This window comes from Pristis pectinata, chromosome 9, assembly GCF_009764475.1.
Source record: "Pristis pectinata isolate sPriPec2 chromosome 9, sPriPec2.1.pri, whole genome shotgun sequence".
In the NCBI taxonomy this organism is placed as follows: Eukaryota; Metazoa; Chordata; class Chondrichthyes; order Rhinopristiformes; family Pristidae; genus Pristis; species Pristis pectinata.
Genome location: NC_067413.1, coordinates 98,429,333 through 98,456,224, shown reverse-complemented (window position 1 = coordinate 98,456,224; position 26,892 = coordinate 98,429,333). Strand labels below are relative to the sequence as shown.

At 39.8% G+C, this 26,892-nt stretch overlaps 1 protein-coding gene across 4 annotated transcripts in view; it reads right to left on the bottom strand.

The window, feature by feature from the left end:
• Nucleotides 1–26,892, bottom strand: part of pdcd6ip (programmed cell death 6 interacting protein) — a 72,520-nt gene that overhangs the window by 14,472 nt on the left and 31,156 nt on the right. For 2 of the 4 annotated variants that reach the window (XM_052023125.1, XM_052023128.1), the window contains exons 6-13: nt 23,851–23,951; nt 18,982–19,113; nt 16,145–16,367; nt 10,243–10,366; nt 6,054–6,231; nt 4,779–4,890; nt 3,465–3,634; nt 1,156–1,404 (exon numbers count right to left, since the gene is read on the bottom strand). In XM_052023125.1, coding sequence (XP_051879085.1) covers nt 1,156–1,404; nt 3,465–3,634; nt 4,779–4,890; nt 6,054–6,231; nt 10,243–10,366; nt 16,145–16,367; nt 18,982–19,113; nt 23,851–23,951 — 1,289 coding nt within the window. The remainder of the gene's footprint in view (nt 1–1,155; nt 1,405–3,464; nt 3,635–4,778; nt 4,891–6,053; nt 6,232–10,242; nt 10,367–16,144; nt 16,368–18,981; nt 19,114–23,850; nt 23,952–26,892) is intronic. The other 2 variants (XM_052023127.1, XM_052023129.1) reach the window with 1 other exon arrangement.

Sequence of the window (26,892 nt, the reverse complement as noted above, 5' to 3'; positions counted from 1 at the left end):
AGGTCAAGGGTCCATCTTATTGTACTAGGGAACCGTTCAATAGTCTTATAATAGTGAGGCAGAAGCTGTCCTTGAAGCTGGTGGTACATGCTTTCAGCCTTTTGTAAAGGGTGTATTGAACACAAACACCAACAAGCAATTCAGAAGCAAAGTTTATATAATATTCACTGCACTTGACACAGGGCAGGGCAAGGTGGCGCACGACAGTGAGAAAGCGCAAGTGAGGGAAAGGAGAGAGGCAGAGAGGGAGCAAAGAGAATGCATTCTGTGTGGGCTGGGATTACTTTGTCTATGGACCATTCAAATGTAAAGCTGCCTGTCCATGTCACAGAGTGAGTCACAGAGTAGTACAGGATAGAACCAGGCCCTTGGACCACTACATCTATGCTGACCATCATGCCTATCCACACTAAAACCATTTGCCTGCTTTAATTCCATATCCCTCTACATCTTGCTCATTCAAGTAGCTGTACAGATGCCTCCGAAATATTGTCACTGTTCCTGCCTCCACCACCCCCTCTGGCAGCTCATTCCAGATACCAGAGTGTGGGGAAAACTTGCCCCTCAGATCCCCTGTAAACCTTCTCCTCCTCACCTTAAATCTATGCCCTCTTGTTTAAGACTATCAGAAACAATCTACAATATGGCAATCTACCCTATCTACGCTTCTCAATTTTACCTACCTCTATTGTGTCACCTCTCAGCCTCCTTTACTCCAGGGGAAAGAAACCCAACCTATCCAATCTCTCCTTAAAACTCAAGCCCTCCAATCCAGGTGGGTAAATGTCAAGTAGAATGACCAATTGTTCAGGGCCAAAACATTTGTTTTAAACCAAAATGTTCACAACATATGAAAATCTTGACTTATTATTTGCCCAACAAAAAACCTGCCTGACATAAATTATCTCCGTAACATGCCTGAAAATATCAGTGCCTTTTTGCTGCAAATTTTATCTTTACTCCATAGTAAATTATACATCCTCTGCCAAGTTTCCATCTTGGTCCATCACTCCATGAATATCCTTCACGAATTTTGGAACCAGAACTGAAAAGTGTGGTCTTAGAGCTCTGATTTGCTGTAATGATTTGAGAGTTCCAACCTTCTTCAGGTGAAGGATCACATTCCATTAGCCATCATAGTAATGCACCAATTACCTGAATACTTGCAAGCAACTCCTCCTGCTTTTTTAAATTCTTCTGTACTCTCTCAGTGTGGCTTCCATAAATTCGATCAAGCTCAGTCACAGAAATAGCTTCTTCATTGATGGCACCATCCTGAGCCAATGCCGTCAGAAACTTGGTCGACATGTCAAACTCCACTGATTTTACATCATTCTCAAGAGTTTCTCTCTCCTTCTTAACTTCATTCAAGGAAGCAAGAAGTGTCTTCAGAAGCATAACAACCTAAAGACCATCAATAAAGTCAACTCGCAAAAAATATTTGAATCTTTAAACATTTTCAAGTTTTATAATGAAAGGTAATACTACTTCATCAAAACAGTTTTATAAACAGCAAAAAAAGAAATGAATGCAGTTTTGTTTACAAACATTACTTTGCAGAGAAAGCAGATTGGGAATCATGAAAACAACAACTTTGCAAATCACAAATCCCGAAGACTGTTTCATTTTACAGTCTTAGAGTCATAGAATTGTACAGCATGGAAGCAGACCATTTGGCCCAACTCGTCCATGCCAACCAGTGGGGACCTTCTGTATTAATCCCATCTCCCAGCACTTGGTCCATAGCCTACTATACTTAAGCAATTCAAATGCTCATCAAGAAACTTTGTAAGTGTTCTCAGTGATTCAGCTTCAACCACTCTCTCGGCAGTGCATTCTAGAAACTTACCACTCTCAGGATGAACAAGGTCCCTCTCAACTCTAAATCAAGGAACTCTAGTTTTATCAAACTCCAATAATGGGGAAACAGTTCCTGTAGTCTACCATATCTGTATCCCTCAATTTTATATACTTCATTCATTAAAACTCCTCTGCTCCATGGAGAACAGATTTGAGCTTCTGCAGTCTCTCCTCAAAGGAACTGCTCCATCCCAGGTAACGTCCTGGCAAACAATTTGCTGAAGGAACTCAGCGGGTTGAGCAGCATCTGTGGGAGGAAAGAAATTGTCGATGTTTCAGGTCGAAACCCTGATGCAAGGTTTCAACCCGAAACGTCGACAATTTCTTTCCTCCCACAGATGCTGCTCGACCCGCTGAGTTCCTTCAGTAGGCTGTGTGTTGCTCCAGATTCCAGCATCTGCAGTCTCGTGTCTCCAACATCCTGGTAAATCTCCTCTGCACCCTCTCCATATTTGTAAATAGGTCAATAACAGCAAGTTTGTTAGTTTGCAAGCATTTTTGTTCTCAATTTCAAGCAAAGAGCACTGTACATTATTTCTTGCCAAAAGAGCTTGTCACCCCATCTTAATTTGGTCTGTGTATGAACTAAAAACAGGCAATGCTAGAAGCCTTCAGACACCGTGAGTCCAGTTATCTTTTCATCAATTATATCACAGGGTGACAGTACATTGTATTTCTGCAGTTCATGGGGATAGCCTTATGGTAAGCAGTAGTGAACTAGTATATTTGAGGTTATGTGTGTCAATTGCGAAAACAAATTGAATAAACTTGGGAACATGAATAAAAATCACTATTACAGATCGATTACAGGAAAAGTCCAAATGGTACATTATTTCCTGCCAAAAGAGCTTGTCACCCCATCTCAATTTGGTCTGTGTATGAAATAAAAACAGGCAATGCTGGAAGCCTTCAGACAGCATTTGTGGAATGAGAAACTGTTAATTTGACCTCTTGTCACGTCTATCCATGACCTCAGTAGAGTCCAGTACATAGGTTCTTCACACTCTCAGAGCAACTCAGTAGTCAGTAAATGGTAGCTTTCTCAACAACTCAATACTGCATTAAAATTAAATTTTAATCATCCCACAGTATTTTTGTCATCAGTTTTAGGTTATTGGAGTACTGTTCATTTGAGAAGCTCAGCCATGCAGCTGTTATCATGGCACAGCATTTGAGAAGCTCAGCTGTTAAGGACCCAAATCCAATTCAGATCAGTGCTGAATTCACCCACAATACCCAGGGGGAAAAAAATGACTTATAGTATCAGCACTCCAAAGGATTTCAAGCACCAGTGATGAGCTCAAAAATCAATCCCTTGATCTTTCATTGTTGGTTGCAGCAGCTACCACTTAACCGAGATATTGGCAAATCCCTGTGAAACATCAGCCAGGCATGAACGAATGGGGTGAAACTCATCAAAAACAGAAATTTGTATATATTTTCCTAATTTTATTGATTCTACACAAGCTCTCAGATCAATCCTATCTCATTCTCCCAATTATTTCCAAGTTATTCTCTTCCATGTGCTCATTAACTCTGCCCTTTCATTTCACATCATATTATTGTCTCAAGGCATTAAAGGCTGATACTAAATCTTATCTTACCTCACTTCCTTGAAGGGATTTGGTAGGATTACCGGATGGTATGGCAGCATTCAGCTCTGCTTCAGGTTTACAGAGAAGGCCAATAATTTCGCTGTGAGTAGCATAGCGTTCTCGGACCACTTTATCAGCTTGGATGGCCCTGTCCAGAGTATTTCTGAAATTAGCTCCCTCTTGGAAAAGGGGACAAAATGCACATGTATTATTTGTTTACTGTACAGTTAGAACAATAGGGTAGATCTCTTTTACCAGCTGAGAAAACCTGATCAAGGAGGAAGGCCTACAAGTGCAGGAAATAAAATAAATGTTAAAAATGTCCAAGCACGTCAGTAAACGATGATTGGGTGAATCAAGTCTGAACTTCAAAAACTTGCACACAAAAACTTTGACAAAAGTTACATAGCTTTGAGGAGCTCTGAAGCAATGACACAGAGCAGGAGTATACACGAGCCCTGATTTCAACATAATTGCAGAGTAAGGGGAATAAACTTATTATTTTTGTCAAAGGCCTTACTGATGTAGACCACATCTACTGCACAACCCTCATCAATATATTTTGTTACATAGAACATTACAGCACAGTACAGGCCCTTCAGCCCACAATGTTGTGCTGACATTTTATCCTGCTCCAAGATCTATCTAACCCTTCCGTCCCACATAACCCTCCATTTCTCTATCATTCAGGTGTCTATCTAAGAGTCTCTTAAATGTCCCTAATGTATCTGCCAATGTACCTCTAGAAAAAAATTCACTCAGACTGATCAGACAGGTTCTACCCTTGACAAAGCCATGCTGGCCATCTCTGATCAAGCCAAGAGATCAGTCATCCTATCCCTCAGAGTTTTTCCCCCCAATAACTTTACTACTACTCGTCAGGCTCACAGGTAGGTAATTTATCAGGTTTTGCCTTGCTTCCCTTCTTGAAAAGGGGGGGGCTACATTTGCCATCTCCAGACATCTGGTACCTCAGTTGTTTAAAAATCTCAGTCAGAGCCCCAGAAAGCTCTTCCCTTACCTCTCATAGCACCCTGGAAAACTTCCCACTCATTAAGAGGTCAGGCGTTATAGGCAAAGACAAAAGACTACAGGGGCCTTACAGAAGTTAAATTTCTAGGCACAATGAGCTTAGAATGCTCTTCTGCAATAGATGCCAGGTCAAATACTAGTTTTAAAAATAAATGTTGAACATTATTTAACAGTTTCCGATTTTAGCAGTTGAACTTTGAAGAACATAAGCCTATGCAGCATGTTTTCTTAATTCCTGACACACTGGAGCATTAAGTTTAATATTAAAATTTCTCTACTGTGCTTTCTTACCTGTTCTTAAAGGTTTGTATAGTTCACTTGAAGGAGTCCTTTGCCAGCGTTCTTTAAATTTTGTCTTCAGTTCATTATCAGTGACTTCCTCTTGATCCAGTATTCTCAATGACTAAAAGCACAAGTTTTAATATAAAAACTTAATCCTTCTTGCATTCAGCCTATCAAGTCACATTGCAAATTTCAATGAGATCTCGTTTCATTTTTGTAGACTGCAGAATACTACTAAAATCTGTCAAATCTATCCTCACATGGCAAACCTGCCATCTCTGGAGCCTGCCTAGGCAATCTTTGCTAAAATTTCCTCCCTAGCAAGTATATTCTTTCTTAGGTGAAGAGGCAAACACTATACTGCATTCTTACCAAGGACCTATATAATTGCAGCGAGACATATTTGCTCCTGTACTCAAATCCTCTTGTGATAAGGACCAACATACCATTTGCCTTCCTGACTGTTTGCTGCACCTGCTTGTTGGCTTTCAGTGACTTAAATACAAGAACATTCAGCTACCTCTTAACATCAACATTATCCAATGTCTCACCATTTTATATACATGCTGCTTTTCTGTTTTGAGAGTCAAAGTGAATAACTTTTTTTTACATTATATTGCATCTGCCATGTTCCCACCCAGTCACTCAGCTTATCTGTATCCCCTTGGAGATTCATATTCTCCATCCAATTCAAAACTCACCAATGTTTATATAATCAGCAAGTAGGGAAATATGAAATTTGATCCAATAAATTCATTGACTAGGATCGTGAAAAGTTGTACAATTCCTTTGGTGCCCCTTGAATTACAGGCTGCCATTCCAAGTACGATCCTTTTATTCCCACTCTACCTCCTGTCTGATAACCAAATTCTCAACCCATTTCTGGATATTACCCTCAACTCCGTGTGCTCTGATCTTGTTGACCACTTTTTGCATGGGACCTTTCAAAAGCTTTATGAAAATCAAAATGAACCACATCCGTCCCATTCATTCTACTAGTCTCAGCCATAAAGAACTCCTGTAGATCAAACATGATTTTCATAATAAATCCATGCTGACTGCTTGATCTGATTCCTCTTCAAGGTATTCCTTTATTCCACCCTTCATTGTAGATTCCAATATTTTCCTTCTACTGTCATTATGTTAAGAGGTTCCCTGTACTCTCTCTCCCTTTCTTAAACACTATTTACAAAATACTCACTTAAAATCTAGAGTTTAACATTCTGGGGGAAAAAATGCAGAAGTGAAGCATGAGAGAAAAATAAAGGAAATGAAATAGGTTGCCTCATCCAGAATTTCTCTGTTTCTCTGCAGAAGGTCAGGAAGATCTTTCATAAGTTGATCTATTGTCTGGAGACCACCCTGCTGAATCACACTGCTGGACTTCTCCAAGATTGACCGTGGGACACTGTCACCAGAAAGATCCTCAACGGCAGCAGGCAAATTCAAGGAAGCCAGAACACTACAAAATAATACAAGTAATTATATGTACACATTTCACAATTATCAACTGTTTTTGAACACTTATCCTCCACAAACTTTCTTTGAATCGGATGTTTGCACTCTGACTGGTGAGGCAATATCAATTATGCTTAGGGAGTTTATGTAACTATAATAAAATGATTTTACTTTCCAACTGTATTCACCCTCCTGCAACCTGTTATTTGAAAACATTTCCATGGGCAGCAATGCCTGGCAACACAAATCCAAAATATTGCAGATGCTAGGACTCCAAAATAAAAATATGAACATAACCAATGGGTCTACAACAGAGCCAATCTCAGACTGGCATCAAACAAGTGTGCATCATTGAGAAAAGTGTCAGGACAATCTTTCTTGTAGCTATGTTGCACCTCGCATCCAAAAAAAAATTTTCTGCAGGAAAAAATGAAAATATTTAATCTATGACAACTACACTCCGGAACCAAGTTCACTTGAACCCTGGTAGTCAAGCTGCAATGTGTGGACGATGCATGCATTTGTGCACACTCGGACACCAAGGTCCCAACAACTGACAACCTGTTCACTGAAGCATACGAGAGGATGGGCCCCACATTTAGGGTCCACCTTAAAGGTCTATCAACCTGCCTCCCCTATACCACACTACCCTCTAACAAAACAAGTTCATGATAAAATCCTGAAATGTGGAGCACTTCGCATGTTTCAGGAACCACTTCTCAGCAAAGGCAGACTTTGCTGATGAAATTCACCACTGCCTTTAATGTTGTTTTGGTTGACTGAGGATTTGGTTGGTGGAAGATCGTGACTTCAGACCTGGCACAAAATTCAGTCTGCATTGCTTCTGAGACCTGGGCTTTCATGAACAAATACGTACAAGTAAATCCTTGTATCAAAAATCAAAAAAAAACATTTGATGCTTGAAATCTGAAATAAAAACAAGATGATGGAATCAGCCAGCAGGTCAGACAGCACTAAGGAAAGAAAAAGTTAACCTTTTGGGTGGAAGACCCATTGTCAAACTGCGAAGGATAGAAAACTAGTTATGAACGCAATGTGCCTCATTCTAAAACATCACTCATTTATGATCAAAGGGCCACGTTCACTCTCAACTACCTTCAGCAATCCATTGACCAAATAACCTCATTTGTAGCTTCTCCCCCAAGGAAACCCTAACATCTTAGAGGTATTCCCTTGGCCAATCCATTCCTCCCTCTCTTAACTGCCTGGCAACCTGATCTGAACTGATTTTCTCTCCATTCCATTTCTGACCAAGTCTTCCACACAAAACATTAAGCAGGTCAGTCAGCATCTATAAAAGAAACAAGCTGAGTGTTTCCAGTATTATCGGTTTTAAAAACATTGCCTCGGTGGAATGAGTGTCGAGGTCCTGAATGGTGGGGGAAGGAGGATTTAGAAAGCACATGTTGTGTCACCTGTGGTGTCAGAGAAAATGTGGCAACAATGGGACTGAGTACTGATGAAGTTGGAGGAATGAACAAGAACATATCATAAGGAGTGCTTCTTTGAAATGCTTAAAGGGGGCGGGAGAAGTGGGGAAGTGTTTCTGATCATGGCACCACTTCAGAGGTGTTGAAAATCAAAGGATGTTCTTTGAAAATGGAAGCCGATAGAGTGGAAAGCAGACGAGGGGAAACCATGTGCTAACTCTGGGAAGGAATGAGCAGTTGTGCAAGCAGGAATGTGGGAAATTAGACAGACAAGATTGAGGGACGTTAAATATGGTGGAGAGGGATGCTCAACTGAGGAAAATGTAAAGGGACAGTACACAGTTAATGGCAGGACCCTTAAAAAGTGTTGTTGTACAGAGGGATTTTAGGGTCCAAGTCCACAGCTCCTGAAAGTGGCTGCACAGGTTGATAGGGTGGTAAGGAAGGCGTATGACATGCTTGCCTTTATTAGTCAAGGCAATGAATTCAAGAGTTAGAAAGTTGTGTTGCAGCTTTATAAAACTCAGGTTAGGCAGCATCTGGAGTATTTTTCATTAAGTTCTGGTCACATAGCCCACAAAAAGATCTTCTAACAGACAAAGGCCTTTTTGCAATCCACAAGGCACAAGTTAGGAGTATGATACCTGGATTAGTACAGCTCCAACAGCAGAAGATGCAGCACCAAGAACAAAATAGCCTTTTTAGTTCCATCTCCCATCATGCACCCTTCCCCTCCATTGGTGCACAGTTGTTGCAGAGTAGGCTATCTACAAAATGCACCGCAGTTACTTGCCAACTCCCAAACTTGCAACTATCACCACCAATGAAAAAGACAGCACGTATAAATAACACCACCTGCCAATCACATGGTATCCAGCCTTGAAAAAAAAACGCTCTAGTTCTTTCCTCGGGGCTGGCTCTAAGTCCTGGAACGTCCTAAACAATGACATTGTCAATACCTTTATCAGTTGGACTTCAGCAGTTCAATAAAGTGGCTCACCACCTTCTTCCCAAATGAAGATTAACAGTAGATAACAATGCCCTGCAAACAACACCCACATTCCATAACATTAAAAAAGATTGTTCCCTTTTATTTTTTGAAAGATAGTAAATCAAGAATGATTCTTCACTGTGAAAACAAACTCAACCAGACAGAGAAAGAGGATGGCGGAGGAAAGGACTGCTTGGGCCTCACTTCGATGAGGCAGTGAAGTGTTCTCAGGCTGTCCTGTTGAGAGGTGAAGAAGAACCTGGCCAATACCAGGTTATATCAGGACAATACCAGGTAATGCAAAGCCCTGGCAATCAATCTTTACCAACAAGCTAAAACTACACATGAAGTGACAATATATCACAACCGAATCCAATGCAAAAATTCTCAGTTCTCAGCACAGAAAATTTTACAATCAGGACCCAGGGTGGAACCCATCTCCCAAATCAGGATCTGGGACATTAATTGTAATAGCCCAAATTACTACCTTAATTTCTCATATTCTCTTATGATAAAGTTGACAGTTCAGCCACTGGCTCTCACAGCAATCCCATCAATTGCAATTGCTTTCCTGTAACCTATTCTCACATATGCCCATCAACCCCACCCTGACTCTTCTACTACCCACTCACACCAGGGATAACTTACAGTAACCGATTGACCTAGCAACCAGCAGATCTTTAGGATGTACATGGAAACTGGAGCACCCATAGGAAACCCACACAGTCATGGGGAGAACTTGTAAAGTCTTCACAGACAAGCACTGGAGGTTAGGAATTAACCCAGGTCACTGGAGCTGGAGTTGAGGCTGCATCATTACCTGCTGCGACAATGTGCCACCCACTAAATGAGACCAATTACAATAACATGGAATCAAGTCACCTGTGCTGGACAGATAAGCTGTACATTTGAAAGGACCTCTACTGACTAAGCAATTTGCAGCAACATTCTTCAGATTGGTTGAGGAACACACCTCCTCAAAATCTTAACAGGGTACAATCGACTTTTTCCATTTTGCTTTACTAACAAAACACTTCTTAGTGATCGATGACCATTCTACTATATTAAGGAATTTGGGAGGCTGGTGGACGTTGGGTTAGAGAGACAAGGTGGAAGGAAAAAGCAGTGCCAGCATGGCATTAAATCTCTCCAGGTGATATGGGGTAAAGAGATAAGGAGAAGTGATATTAAAGTTTAACTTTCTGTAATTCTTGTAGTTTTAGGTAAGTGAAAAGTGAGGACTGTGATACAAATTCCGTTAAGAAAATAGTAAACAAGTTTAAATGCATTATGAGTTTTATAATGATTAAACTGCCAATTCATCATCAGATATTTAAATAGCTATCAGCAGCTTGTGAACTTTGGAGGTTCATATTTAGATTAAAATTGGCTGAAGAAAAAAATGAAAGCTCTCCACATCCACAATGTCAGTTTTCGTCAATGTCTGGCTTGTGAGCTGCCAAAACTCCTTTCTGTGCTGGAACCACCAGCTTATCAGTACACCTTATACAAGGCAAGCTGTGAAAATATTATCCTTTTGCCAATAGTGGCTGAAGAAACTTTTCTTACTTACCCATTGGCAAGATTTGTGGATTCTCTCATCTGTGCAATCAATCTGTTCACCAAGTCAGCCCGCCTCTGATTGTATATGCTCAGAGCTTGCTGCACCGCCAAAGGAACCATCTTCACAAAGAGATCTAAATAAAAACATTGTTCAGAAAATCCCTCAGGTACTTCATGGGTACAAAAATATTCAGAGTGACTTCTATGTTATTATACAACTCAAAATATTGATGATTGGCAGGGAACTGGAAATTTCAGTTATGTATGATGCATCCAAAATGATTTCTAAAATTGCAGATAATTGTCAAGTGAATCTCATTCAGCAACTTGTCAGCAATCAAAACATATGCAGTTAACCATGAGAAAGCATCTCATGATTAAAAATATATTGCTATTTGGAGACCTGCAAGTTGTATTTCACTAATTGTACAAAGTCGCAGTTCAGCAAAAGCTGCTATCTGAAATAAACACAGAAAATCCTAGAACTACTGAGCAGGCACCAAGCATCTACGGAAAGGGTTAATGACAAATCAATGACTATAAGTTTGTGTGCTTTTGTTCTTCTTTGGGCCTGACACTGCCAAAGCCACAATTACTGGCCATCACTACTTGCCACCTTCTTTATTTGTTGCATTCCTCGTGATGGTGCCTCCCATTAAGATTTTATCCCATGAATGAAGTAAGCAAGCATTGTTCAACTGGTGTACTACTCAGAGAACTTGAGTAACTATGTCCATATGGCTGCTATCTGAGCTCTTTAAGTACAGGTTGTAGAGCTGAAATTACCAATGTATATATCCCAAGGTGCCATATTGCAGAATTCTGCAATATAAGAAAAGCACCCACTTAACAATGGTAACAACAATGCAAAGTATTTTCTGCTTTGATACCATGGAGGGTCTTCTGACCCACATACAAACAATGTGGGTCAGAATAACCTACGTGGTATCAAAGCAGAAAATACTGGAAAACCTTAGGTCAGGAAGTACCTGTGGAAGGAGATACAGCATCATTATTTGACCTTCTGTCAGATCTGGCAAAAGTAGAAAAGTTAGCTCCGCTTTCCACAGACGCTGAGTATTTTCAACATTTTCTGTTTTTGTTTCAGATTTCAAGTGCCTGCCATTTTTTTTTGGATTTTAATTTACTGGCTGGCATCAAGCCTTTTTTCTTGAGTTGTTATAGGTGCATCCACTGTTGATCTGAGCCTTCAAAATTGAAAAAAGGTTTTGAAGGGTCCAATGCAAATCACAAGCTATTTCTTCAGTATTATGTCTGGTATAGTTAAGTTAAAATCGTCTTCTAGGAATGCTGATAGGGAAATTGGCAAGGGTAGTGCTTTTCACGGGGTAAGTGATGGACAGGGATAGGTGCTTGTACCTCCAACCACCCACCCCCCACCCCGTTGAGATTCCCAATGTCTGGCGTGCATAACACAGATACTTTATATAATTTATGATGAAAAGTCTTCATCTTCGGGTTCTATGGCAGGTTAACAGATGACTTCATTACCAGAGAAGTTGTGGCTGAAAATAAGCAAGTGGGGCAACTCAACAGTGGCACTGGTTTGAAAGTGTGACAATGGTCCAAGTCAGAAAGCTGGTGGATATTTTGTAATAAATTTCTACTTTGTAAGGCACCATTAATGGGGAAAGCAGCTGGCTGTTTGATGATTATCTGGTAAGTGGTCAGTCTATTCTATCAAGATTTAAAATAGCATAAAACTGGTGATAAGGTAACAATAAAAAAGTAAAAAACAGGAAAATGGTGAATTGTGTGAAGTAATTAAGTTGTTAATTAATATACATTAATGATGGCAGAACTGTGATGTGTCACAGCTGCAGCATGTGGGACCTCCTGAATGCCATGTAATCCTGGGCAAACATGTCTGCAGTAAGTGCCTGTGGCTCAAGAAACTTCCACTCAGAGCCACAGAGCTGCAGACAGTGTAATGCATCAGAGTGCTGAGAAGTTACTAGGATGCTTTGTACCAGGAAGTGAGCACACCCTTGAAGATATGGTCTTCTAATTTGGTCAGTGGTCAGGAACAGGGAATGTGGCTGCCAGTGAGGCTGGTAAGGGGAAAACAGTAGATGAGAGTGCAGGAGGCTCAGCCTTTGCAATTGTTGAAAGGATTTTAGGTTCTTTCCAGCTTGTTTGGATAAGAATGGGGGCTATAGAGTGAATGAGCAAAGTTATGATTTCCTGGTTCAAGAAACCAATCAAGCAAGGCAAATAAAGAAAAATGTAGCGGTAGTAGGGAACAGCAAATCCATTGAGGAATTATATTCTCCTCTATAGTACAAAGCAGGAATCCAGCGGCTGTGTTGCAAACAATGCTAGGGGTTTAGAACATTTGTTTCGGACTGCAGAGGAACTTACAACGGGAGTGGAAGGATCCTGTCTTCATGGTAAATGTAGGTACCAATGACACGGGCCAGAGAAAGAAAGAATTTCAACACACTTGATACGAGGAGTTAAGCATCAAATAAATAAGCAGAAACAAGGCAAACATGTCTGGATTATTACATGAACCACATGCAAAGGACAGCACCGTAAGACTGGAGAAATTAATTTCTGGTTCAAAGGGTGGCAAAGTGCATACTGGTTCATGGGCCACTGTGGCACTGGTCGTGGGGAAAACAGGAGCTGCAGCACTGGGAATGGTCTACAACTGAACCTTGGAGGGGCTGGCATTCTAGCAAACCACAGCTAGGGATGGAGAGATGAGTTAAATCAAATGACTAGGGCACATGACAAATCAAAGAGCAGTGACAAGACCACAGAGAAAGGGAAATGATAAACTGATGATGATAGGAAAAGATGGAAATGGCAAATCTTAGAGTAAATCAGCAACATAAGGCTGGAAGCTCCAAAAATAAAACTAAAGGCTCTGTATCTGAATATTAAGAACTCAAACAGGGAAAAAAATGATCTGATAGGCTTAATGAGAGATGGCTGCAGGATGACAGAGTGGGACCCAAATATTGAAGGGTACATGATATTTAGGAAAGGCAGAGACTGGGAAAAAGTGGAGGAGTGTCTCTGTTAATTAATGACGGCCTTAGTGCATTAGAAAGGGATGACCCAAATTCAGGGAGCTCCAGTTGAGGTGGAGGTGAGAAATAAAGAGTTAGTCGTGGGAATGGCATTTAGGCTCCCATACAGTATACTCCTCCTTACTGTGTGGTTAAAGCAAGAAATACTGGGAGCTTATCAGGAAAAAAGTGCTGCCATAATCAAGGGAATTTCAATCTGAATAAAAGACCAGAAAAATCAGATAAACATTGGTAGCCAAGATGAAGAGATCTCTGTTTCTATACTGTTGCTTAAAATAATATTTTGTGGAGCTAACCAGTGAGAAGACAGAATTAATGGCTTCACTGAAGATATCCTAGAACAAAATCATATTATGATTGAATTTTAAATTCGGTTTGATGTGGAGAAGAATGGGTCATAATTTTAAACAATTATAAGAGTACAAAAACAGAGCTAGCTGAAGTTAACTGGCAAATTAGGTTAAGGGATTGGTTAATCAAGATGCAGTTGCCGATATTTATTGTTTAGAATGCACTGAGTAGATATATTCCATCAAGAAAAAGATTCCAAGGATCCAAAACACAGGCAAGGTGAAATTTTTCTGAGGATTGTAAATGCTTTAAACTTTCTTACTGAAAGGGCAATGGAAGCAGAATCTCAGGATATTTTTTAAGACAGAGGCAGCCAGATTCTTGATAAGCAAGGGGGTAAAAGGTTACTGGGTATAGGCAGGAATATGAAGGTTACAATCAGGATCAACCACAATCTTTATGAATAGCGGAGCAAGCACAAGAGGCTGAGCAGCCATTTGCTCCTAATTTGCATGTTCACAAGCTGAACACTGAAACAGATAATGAACAGTCCTATCATCAATCTTTTACAAGGAAAGATTGTAAAAGAAGCAGCTGAAGATTGCAGACCTGACAATACTGTGCTGGGAAACTTTGGAATAATGCCGAGACTATAATCGGCTTGGAATGGACAGAACCATCCTGTGACTGACACTTCTGGCAGATCCCATTATCCCAAAGCATTTCTTTGTAAGTTATTCATAAGCTTGCTGTCACACTTGATGATTTCTTTCATTAAGTTCCTGCATGGCAGCAGATCAACAGGGTAGAAATTACCCAAGTTACATTAACTTGTTTTATAAATAGAACCTAAATAAGAATTTTTTTTTACAACTTACATGCAATATCATGTTTACATTAGAAGATCTTGCATTTGAAGGGTGGTTTTTATGTAGTCAGGGCACACTGCCTTTGCCTGAGAGTCATACAGCACTTGAACACACCCTTTGGCCCACCACAGCCATGCCAACCATCAGGTACCCATCTATACTAATTCTATTTACCAGCACTTAACCCATTGCTTTTTTACCTTGGCAATTCAGTTTCCAGTCTGAACATTTATTACATGCACTCAACCATCCACTCTGACACTACATTTCAGATTCCAACCACCTCTGGGTGGGAAAGTTCTTCCTCAGATCCCTGCTAAACTTCTTACCCTAAAGTTACAGCCCTTAATTTTAGGCATACCTGATCTGAGGGGGTCTAAAATGAGCTTTTGTCCAATGGACTCAACTGATCCACAGCTTCACATGGAGTGAAGCAAACTGTCTATACAGCAGGATCAACAGTGCTGGAAACTTCAAATAGAGGTAGACTAGGATCAATCACTGAGCAATCTTCATAGAATTTTAGAGCACTTAGGGCTGCTTAGTCTATTGAGCTCACACTGGCTGTAAAAGAGCTATCAAATTAGTTTCACTCTAGCTATTTCTCCACTGCCATACAACATCTTTCCTTTTTGGTAACAGATATGACATCTAATTACAACTTGCTTTCGGGGGGGAGGGCAGGGGGTAGGGAATCCACATTTCCTTAGGTGGTTGATCTACCGATTATCATTTTTTTTTCCCGACTGCCAATCTACCCCTTCCATCAAAATTCATCATTGAGCTTCTGTGGAAAAAAAACCCAGTTTCTGTAGCTATCTCATGTAATTAAAGACGTCTTCATGACATGAAAGGTGATACTTTTAAATTGAAATGCTCTTCACCCAGATCCTCTATCATTCTCAATTGGATAACGCTGTTTGATAGAATTCTGCTCAAATCCACTGGTTGCCCATCTGCTTAGTTAGTTCTTCTGCATTTGGTGTTTAATATGTAGCTGCTTTGTGCTGTAGTGTTGGTTGTTATACCACAAGAGATGTTCATTGCTACAGAGATGTCTTGTACACTCCACACTGAATTTCAGCTGAATGTGGTTTTATGGAGAATTCTGTCTCAGCTGGCCCCTCAGTACAAAGATCCCTAATTATGGGTCAATTGTTATGCACTTAGTTTGGTTTATTCAGCAAAGTTCCAATGGCAAACTGTGCAATAGGCTAACCTCACCCTGCAGCTAAAGTTTGGTCTTTGCAAGGACAACATGGTCTTCATTCCTGCTCATGTTCATGTATCACAAAAAGATCTGCTTCCAACAGCGATATCTACTCTACAAGTTAAACAAACAGTAAAAACAAGCACCACACTTGGATTACTGTGTGCAATTTTATCATGCATTTTGACCCTTAAGTAATAGTCCCAGGTAAATTGTAACACCACATTAAACTTTTGTTTTTCTCTACTGAATACAAGAGTCAGATCTATTCAAGCAGCAATACAATGGAGCTGCTTTTTCCAAATTAAACTGGAGTCTCCTTAGCTTTGAAGGTGCATACTTCAGCAGTTATTGTATAGGAAAAAAGTACTGAAGATTTATTTAAGAAAATGAACTTCATAAGAGTGAAGGCCAAAGGTATTGTTCTTTGAAAAGAATCAAAACCTGACCCAACAGCAAAAAGTGCTCTCACTGTGATCTTACCGGTAAATTTCTGACTCATGGGGACATTGACAGGTATAGACTTCACCAACGTAGCTTTTCCAATTGCCTCCAAGTCTTTCACATCAGGAACACGATCATGATAAATGAAGTCATTATCCTTTTTCGCTGCAGTTAGTGCACGAGAGATTTTGTCTGACAGATCTTTCACATTGATATATTCATCATACCTACTGGCAACAGTCTTCACCAAATCCGATCCATGCTGAGTCACAAGAGGAGAAAACACTGAGATCATGGGCAGCTTAAACAAGCATGTTTAAAAGTCAAGTCTTGTTTTAGATTGCTTATGCAATTGAAGCGAATTATGAAAATTTGGATCAAGCTACAGCAATATGAAAAGTCGTTAAATGGATTAATCAAATTTTAAATTTTTGGTACAGCTGGGGATTATTTAAAGCTTTAGTTGGATCTGATATTTACTCATTTAATTAAGTTACTTCCAATTTAATCAAGCTGAACACAAGGTCCATTTTGGAGATCCACTGAACAGAATACATACCCAACATGCACAGCAATTTACACAAAAAGACCAAGTTTGCAGTACTTCAAATTGGTCACTGTTTGCTCACGCACAGAAACCATAAGGGATGTCACTGTGATTTTGATAAGGGTCATTTCAAAGTTGTAGCTGGGTGAAATGCCAAATAGATATGTGCAAACATGAAGATCTAACAAAGATTTGGAAGGCAGCAATCTGTTCAAGGATTTAGGCGAGAAATGGATGACTTATTTGTAGATGACGATGATTATTGCAGACAAAATAGGGATGGAACCAATTACAGCACCAGATCCATCCGGGTCAGGAAGGGAAGTCGTCATCAGTGCAAGGGGAAGTGAGACTACATAAGAGGCCTTATAGCCAAGACAGGTTTATAGTGAAGTGTATGAGGAAGATCAGAGGAAAAACTAGAAAAAAGGTATAGGGTAATAGGGGAGGGTGGGTGGCTGGAAACCCAAGTCTGAGGAGAGGGCACGGAAATAGAAAGCTTCAATCTTGGTATCCAGGCATTCTTTGTATTTCTTGGTAGCTAGGATGGAAGGGGCAGTACAGAGGATACAGATTGGTGGTGGAGTAAAAGGATAATTGTAGGGGTTATCCGCACATTCCCAGATGTGTCATGCAGCAAATAGCTCTGAGAGTGCACAATGGATTTCATTTTTCTATACATGATACAGTAACACTTGGAGTAGATGAATCGAGTAAAGTTTGTGCCATAGGCTTTCACTCTATGTCTCCTGGATTTAGTAAAGCAAAGCTTGGGCTGTAACAGGTGAATTTGATTAAGATTTTTGAAGAACTAACAAGGAGGTCGATGAGGGCAGGGTAGTAAACACAGTCTTCAGCGAGACTTTTGATAAGGTTCTATACGGTAGGCTGCTGTCGAAAATTACATGGGATCCATGGAGAGCTAGATAATTGGATACACAATTGGCTCAATGGTAGGAAGCAGACAGTGATAGTGGAAGATTGTGTTGCGGACTGGAGACCCGTGACTAGTGGTGTTCCCCAGGGTGTTGGGCCCATTGCTATTTGTCAACCATATCAATGATTTGGATGAGAATGTATAAGGTGTGGTTAGTAAGTTTGCAGATGGCACTAGAACAGGTGGTGTCATTGACAGTGCAGATGTTTATCAGGATTTACAGAGGGATCTTGATGAGCTGGGTAAGTGGGCCGAGGAATGGCAAATGGAGTTTAACTTGGATAAGTGCAAGGCATTGGACAAATGAGGGTAGGATTCTCACAGTGAATGGTAGGACCCTAGTGAGTGTTGTAGAACAGAAAGAATTAGGAGTACAAGGGCATGGTTCCCTGGAAATGGTGTTGCAGGTAGAAAGGGTGGTGAAGAAGCTGTATATGAGGGGCATAGATAGGGTGAATGCACACAGTCTTTTCCCCCAGGGTTGGGGAAATCAAGAAAGAGGGTATAGGTTTAAGGTGAGAGGGGAGAGATTTATAAGAAACCCGAGGGGAAATTTTATTACCCAGAGAGTGCTCAGAATACGGAACGAGCTGCTGGAGGAAGTGGTTGAGGCAGGTATATTAACAACACTTAAAAGGTACTTAGACAGGTACATGGATAGGAAAGGTTTGGAGGCATATAGGTCAAACGCAGGCAAATGGGACTTGCTTAGAGGGGAATCTCGGTCAGCATGGACCAGTTGGGCCGAAGGGTCAGTTTCTATGTTGTATGACTCCATGACTCTAATAACCAGAGTGCAGAGACCAACTTTTAAACAAAAATTGCCTAGACAGAGGTGAGACTGTGACTTAGCAAAGAGAAAACAGTTATGCAGAATAAGATACAGAAGGTCCAGTTTTAAACACATTGTCGCAAGTAAGTGGACGTTTCTCCACCCCCCCCCCCCCCCCCCCCCCCCCCGGGGTGGAGCTCAAGTAATTAAAGAATCATGCTTGAACAAGATGGCTTTTCTGTGGTTGAGATTCAGAAATAGAGAGGACCTGTGAGATGGCATGATTAAGGATAAGAACTTTAATACGAGTAGAAAGTTTTAATTTAATTGTAAAAACATGAACAAATTCAAATCTCTATTCCAAGCACATGGAAATGTGGCTTTCAGTTGATGACAAAATAAAATTCAGAACAGCACTTCTGATACATCCCATTACTGGGACATCTATTTTAAAAATAGACTGACCAAGGATTCTCAGCCAAAACTTTTGTAGCTGGAGATTCCACCATTGCCTAAATTCACATAATAACTGGACCAATAATACCATGATAGATGAAATCCACTCATTATTTTAGTATCACTTGGAAGGGGTACTTTAAGTATAGTCACTAAAAGCTTACCTGTAATCTTGCAATCTCCTCACCAAACTTCTTCTGTTGCTTGGCCAGAATTGATTGATGGAATTCTGCATTGGCCTGCATCATGCAGTGCTTTGCAGCTAGAACAGGCAACACTTCCTGGAAATAAAAATACTGACCAGGGGAAAAGTCCAACCACAAACATCCACAGACAACAAGGGAATCAGGAAAGGGAAAAGAGAGAGGAAATTAGAATCCCATTAATGTTTTTAGGAAGTCCGATAGGTTAATTCATTTGGAGTACAAGTTGAGCAGTCAAGTAACTGAATGGCTTGAATGTTATGGGAAAAAGGCAGCTCTTTCCTTCAAAACTAAACTTCACATCAACATTTTACCCCAGTTTTACATAATCCATTTGTTTCCAGAACTGAAGTTTGGAGCACAAAATTTCAGAATTTGCTTGTGCGCAATTGACAAGCACACAATTGCTCACTTGTCTAGATACTCCCAAAACTCAATCCAAGCCAGAGCAGGTCACTAGTGATAGAATGCTGATCAAATCAAACAAGTTCCTCAGTTAAGGTTACAGTGTATTGCTGTCAGTCACTCAGGGCAATGGGCATATTATCAGATCACCTAGTCACCATTGTTTCTGATTTATAAAAAACATACTCAAGCTCAAGCAACAAAGTTGAACAAAGAATTTATATAGACATATTCAATAGGTGCTTTGAGCAGTTACTTTACCCTATCACTGTTGCACATGGACAACATATTTTTAATATCACACCCTGAATCATCAACTACACATAGCACAGACAGCACAATGGGTGGCACTAATAAAAGTTCAGGACTGTCAGGTAGCTCTATCACCTATTCAATAAATTCTTAAATATTTCAAACACATTTCATCTCCTGAGGACCACAACTCCTTCCCAGTCATTATAAACCTCTGATGAATATTATACTTAGAGCTATCAGGAAGGAAGTTGGTTTGCTTTGAGTAGTCAACATCATTCTGAATTAGATACACCATACTAAACTCACGTTCTTGGCTCAGATTTGACCGCAAAAGCACTTTCTAATGCATCATTATTTATCTGTCTCCCACATCACCCATTTTGCACCATCCCTTCCATTGAGACAGTCAACTTAATTCAAATTAGACCAATCTGCAGAAGTGATGTCCTATAGGTTACATACACAATAAACTGGAATTAAGCTACACAACCACACTTCGCACCAGATCCTTATAGCCAAGTGCTACATGTTGAATTTAAATATTAATTTCTCCAAATAGTAAGCAGTGCCCTACCCATTATGCCAACATTTTAAATGGAGTTAGGTCTTTAGATGTCAGCAATAGTCTACCACTTTTTAGTGCCAGTAATATATCGAAAAGATTAAACCTACTCAGCCCTCCTAACATGCCTGCATCTGAACATGCTTTCCAACCTCATCAAGGACTCAAGTTTCTTTTGTGGATTATAGCAACTTGTCAAGTACTTTGAATGGTTATTTACTGAGAGCTAGGTCATGCAGACATATTTTACCAAAATTGCAAATAGACGTGCATTCCCATCATCAAGCAAATTCAAACTCAGATCCTCAAGGAAGCAAATATGCTACTCCTAACAATAACCAGTGGCAAAAACAATTTTTCTACTCATTTTTGTTGAACTAAGGCTCCAGTGCACAAATTATTTTCGGGCAATAAATTTCAATTTCAGTAAATACTAACATTGATGTATAAATAAAAAGTAATTCTAAAATTTGCTGTCTAATTGCTCAAGTATAGTCAGAATCTGGTGCTGGTGGATTCTACAGAAAAAAATTATAGCCCAAACAGAATTTAACAGCAATCTGTAATAACTGTGAACATTTGAATTTTTTTTTGCAGATACCACAGGAAGTTGTAGAGTTCACATTACAGTGGACAGAAAGACAGAAGAGGATAGACAGAATAACAGGCAGAAGAACGATTTGGTTGATTCAAGACAGTTATCTGCAAGGGGAGCAGGAATTTGAAAGTTAACAGACCATAAGTAATAGAATTCAGAAATATGCAACACTTTGTATGTCACTTTAAATCATAAAAACAAGGAGATTATAATTGTAGTTGCACACATTAACCAATGACAAAGTCCAGCTGGCTTCACTCATTTTGGCAAATTTAAATTATTAGACGTGAAGATTCAATCTCACCTAAGGTGATGTGTACCTTTACTCCTAACCAATTTTACTGATAATCTGAGTTTGTTGTCTGTATTAGTATAATCATATTTTAGTCATGTCAATTTCATATTTTAGTTTGTTGTTATTTATATTAAGTTGCTGTTTGGGTAATGCAGCACTCGTGCTTCCTTCTCTTCTTGAATAAAAGCCTCATTTGTTCATACTCAGTAAAATATGCACCTCCTATTCCCATAAATGCCTGATAATTCCTCTTAAGGAACTGGATTTATTAATTTAAATTTGCCAAAATGAGTGAAGCCAACTGGATTTCTGAGGAGTCCAAGCAGTCCTAAAGTTGGGTAGTCTATTTTTATTTATTTTTGCACTGTGTGTGAACTTCAAATTTCCTCAATATTATGAAATCCTCACTGACACACTATGAAGCCCCACCCAGAGCAAGGGATTGCACAAACCAGAAAGATTTGGTTTACACTGAAGATATAAATCTAAATAGTTATAAATACTTTAACAATTAAATTTTAGATTGTATATTTATCACCTCAGGTTAATTTATAAATGAGTCAATGGTGCAAAAAAAAGGTTACTGGTCCAAGGGAAGGTGGTGAAAGGATTGAAACAGAAAATAGTGGAAACATCAGGTTATGCTGTTTCTGTGGCTTCCAGGCACAACCATTAGTGATAGGTCATTGATCCAAAATATTAACCATCACTTCTTTACAGATTATGCCTGACCTGTAGAGTAGTTCCAGCATTTTCTGCGTTATTTCAGAGTTACAGCAACTTTTGGAATGACAGAATATTGCTTCAAGGAAAGTATTGAGCACTTAGAAAAGTCACTCATGAAGATTTTTTTTTAAAACCACAAAGCATACTTTCAATGGGCATCAGCACCAAAAAATGAAAAGGTTAACATACAATCCTTTCAAATTTGGCAGTTAGTCAAAACATCTTAGCTTTAACTAACAGAGAAAGAAAGAAATGCCTATTGTTTCCAAAACCGTTTGCAAACTTGGGTAGTGGTATTAGATTGCATTTTAATGCTGTGCTGTGGAGCTATGTTTCAGAATTGCAAAACTAAGTATTTCCTATATTGTCTGCAAGTGAGTAACCAAGTGAAAAGTATGCTACTCAAGTTCATATAAAGCCAACTGAAGGATTAGCAAAAATAAATTTTCAACAGCAAACTATTTAACTGAGAGCAATTCATTAAATCACTAATGAATACACATCTAGATATATGGCTAATTTGAGAAGTTTTTCTAAATTAAGTGAAAGCCATTTGTTTAAAATATATGACAGAAATTTATCATGCCTTGATAAACAATTCATAGTTTGTGATCTCCATTTCTAAAATGTCAGATAAGAGTCAAAAATTTAATACAGTAAATACATAATCGGTGTTGAGAAATAACAGATACTGGACATTTTCAACTAGTAGGGGAAGCAACAAACTAATGAGACATGTTAATTCAAATTAATCTGAAGTTAGCATTAGGATTAGATCTGCTAAAATACAAATCATAACCTTTCAAGTCTATTCCCCACAAATTTATGGAAGAGGGTGGGACAGGAGGCATTGCGAAGTTTGTGCTTTTACATTCATCAGATGGGGCACTTGCACCAATTCCCAAGTCACATCAGCAAGTTATGTAAATATATTGCATCAAAAATTTCTATAATTAATCTACAATGGCAAGCAGCTTATTATACTGAATTATTCCATGCCCAGACACAACTCAACAGCCTTTGTGCCTTATTTGGATGGTCGTGTCATCAATGTATGCAAAACCTGATTCTATGACTGTCAATAAGTGTTGCAAAGAAGGAGCAGTAGATGAGGAATAAAAAAAAAGGGGCTGAAGATGCATTTACAGTTTGGCACATCAATGCAACGCATTGTTTATCTGTACTGTAATAACATTAAGGATCATGGTACAGGTGGCTAAAGGAAATGAAAGCTGGATAATCTCATTAAATACATTTTTTCTGCAATTCACCACTTTTTTTTAAATCAGGGAAGCAGAAAATGGTGACAAACAACTGGACACTTAATATTAGCCCTTCCTGCCCACAAGGATGCTATTGGATTCATGATGACCCACTTGTTGCTTCAGTTTTTAGGCACAAGTGATCCCCCAGTCCTCAATGACATTTTATGTCACATGCTCTGATGGGAGTTGGCTCCACAAATGGAAAAATGGATTTTACTGAGGGAGGATAGATCTCCTTAGCATTTTCCTATCAGATACACTGAAATGTGCAATTCAAGCAAAGAACTGAAGGTTTACAGGATCAAAGTCATTTGGCTGCATTCTCTCAGGGGGGGGATGAAACTCATATTTACTTGAACCTTAACACTTCCAGCATATTTTAATCTTAGCTTAATCTCATATTTATTAGGGTTCCTGCTGAACTGTTACATGACCTTGGTCACTACACATCCTCAACTGCAAAAGGATACATATAAACCCATCATAGCCCTAAATATTGTGTTCACATTGATAAATCAGCACAATTTTAATTTCTTGCAGTGAACACAACTGTTAGTACATATGTTTATAAAGTATAATACAGTAAGCTTTATATACCCAATTTATCTTGGGTTACTTCTGCTGGCAAATCTTTGAAAGCTGATGGTACTAGGTTGAACTGTTGCATTATCCACTTCATTTACAAATCAAATGGCAAGCAGTGCTGCATATAATTTAAACTTACCTTAGGCAAATTTTCCTTATACTGGCATTGTTTGAAGGCATCGCCATAGTAATCTGCAGCTTGATTGGCTAGTTTAGCTATTATTGCATCTTTCATTTTATCTGGAAGACAGAGTACAAAGAGTATAAACTACTTACGTGCACTGCCTCAAATACAAAGTTCTATAAAGTGCTCATGGTGGACGACATCCCAAAAGCAAAAATTAAAGCCAAAAGCTGTTTGATTATACTAGATACAAGGCAAAATGGTTTTATAACATCAAGGGATATAATTCAGTGAAGCTATTCTCAAGATAAAGTGCACAATTGCCCCAACTAGTGCTGCATAAAGCCATCAAATATTGCCAATCTTTCCCTTTGAAGACCTGACAGCTTATTTTTGTTTGTACATACATTACCTTGTTTGAAGAGCCTCAATGGTCTGAAAGGGCTATTAATTTAGGGATACAGCTCTCCATTGTAACACCAGGAAGTATTGGCAGCAAACTTAAATGTATAAATTGAGTTTCACTGGAATAACCCTTAAGTGGGTCAAACATGGCAAGCATATTTCCCATCATTTTAGCAGATACAAATCAAAGGACAATAGTGCCAGTATTACTTCCTACAATAAAGAATACTTTGATATTTTTATTTATTTTTTTAACCCCATTTCCAACCTTCAAATGACCAACAGTGGGAAGAGTATGCAGCTTGTCTACCAATTTACATATCCCCTGAACTGAATAATGGGAGTGCAGCCAAATAGAATAGTCATTTAAGTGGGCAAGTTGGTTGGTTGGAACTCAAACTCACAAGCCCTTCATGAGCATACAAACCACACAAGATTGATCACCTTACCATAGAATCAGGCAGCACAGAAAAGGGCCCTTTTGGCCCTCCTCGTCCACAATGTCTATACATGCTTAAACCATCTGCTTGTATCCCTCTATGACTTTCCTGTCTATGTACCTGTGCAAATGCCTTTTAAATGTTATAACTGCATCTCCCTCTGCTACCTCCTCTGGGAGCTCATTCCAGATAACCACCATGCTCTGTGGAAAACCATACTCCTCAGATCTCCTTTAAATTTCTCCCCTCTCAGTCATGCCCTCTAGTTTTACACTCCCCTGCCCTGGGAAAAAGATTCCGACCGTTTATCCTATCTATGCCTCTCATTATTTCATAAACTCCCTCAGCCTCCTATGCTTCAGTGAGAATAAACCTAGTTTATCCAATCTCTCCTTATAACTACAGCTCTCCGTTCCAGACAATGCCCTGGTGAATCTCCTATGCACTCTCTATTGCGACCACATCCTTCCTGTAGTGTGGCAACCATGCCTGTACGCAATACCCCAAGTGTGGTCTAACCAACGTCACATACAGCTGCAACACGACATCCCAACTCTTATACTCAGTGCCCTGGTTTGGGAAGGCAAGCATACCAAAAGCCTTCTTCACTGCTCTTTCCACCTGTGTCGCCACATTTAGGAACATATGAACTACAACTCCAAGGTTCCTTGGTACATCAACACTCCTAAGGTCCCTGCCATTGGCTCTATATGTCCGACCAGAATTTGACTTCGCAAAATGCATTACCACACACTTTTCTAGATTAAATTCCATCCGCCACCAGTCAACACAACCTTCCAGTTGATCTATGTCTTGCTGTGTGCTTAGACAACCTTCTTCGCTATCTACGATTCAACCAATTTTCATGTCATCTACAAACGTACTAATCATACCACATCCAAGTCATTCACGTACATTACAAACAACAAAGGTCCCCGCACTGATCCCTGTAGTACACCACTTGAAACACACTTCCAGTCAGCAAAACACCCATCCACCACTACTACCCTCTGCCTCCCATCACCCAGGCAATTTTGGATCCAGTTTGCCAACATGCCTCAGGTCCCTTGCGCCTTAACCTTCTGGACCAGCCTACCATGCAGGACCTTGTCAAAAGGCCTTACTGAAGTCCATGTAAACCACATCTACCATGCTGCCTTCATCAATTTTCTTAGTTACCAATGTTAATATTTACTCAGCCCAGCAGTACTTGGGTTCCTCCTAGAGTCATACAGCATGGAAACAGGTCATTCTGCTCATCACATCTTTGCTGACCCATGGCATCTATCTGTATTAATCCGATCTACCAGCACTTAACCAGCAGCCTTCTATGCGTAGGTGGCTTAAGTGCTCATCTTGATGCAGTCAGCAACTCTGCTTTCTCCACTCTCTCCAGTAATGTATTCCAGATATGCACCACTCTGGATGGAAACGGTCCTCCTCAACTCCTCTCCAAATCTCTCATCCCTTTCGCCAAATCCAAGTCATCTAGTTTTATCTCCCAGTTTATCTTACTTTATACACCTTAATTTATATGCCTCCTCTGCTCCAGGGAGAACAGACCCAGCCTCTCTTCATAACTGAGGCACTCCATCCCAGGCAACATCTTGGTGAATCTTCTCTGCACCCGCGCCACTGTTATCACCTTTCCTGTAGTGTGGCGACCAGAACTGCATGCAATACTTCAGCCGAGGTCTAAGAAATGTTTTATGAAGTTGGAGCATTTTCTCCTTGTTCTTGTATTCAATTCCCCAACAAATGAAGGCCTGTATCCCATTTATTAACTATGTTATCTACCTATGCTGCCACCTTCAAGTATCTTTGAAGTTGTACATCATAGTCCCTCTGTTCCTTGATACACCCGAGGACCTTATCCTTCATGATATCTTGGTCTCATTAGTACTCCCAAAATGCATTGCCTCACTTTTATTTGGATTCAACTCCATCTGCCATTTCTCAGCCCACTTCACCAACACATCAATATCACCCTGTAGCTTCAGACTGCCCTCCACACTATCAACAACTCCACCAATCTTCATGTCATTTCTGAATTTACTGATGCCTCTTACGTCCACATCCAAATCATTCACATATATTAATAAACAGCAAGGGCCAGCACCGATCCCTGTGAAACACCAATCATCAATAACAAAAGCAGCCCTCTACCATCATGCTGTCTCCTATTGCCAAGCCAATTTTGGATCCAATTTGC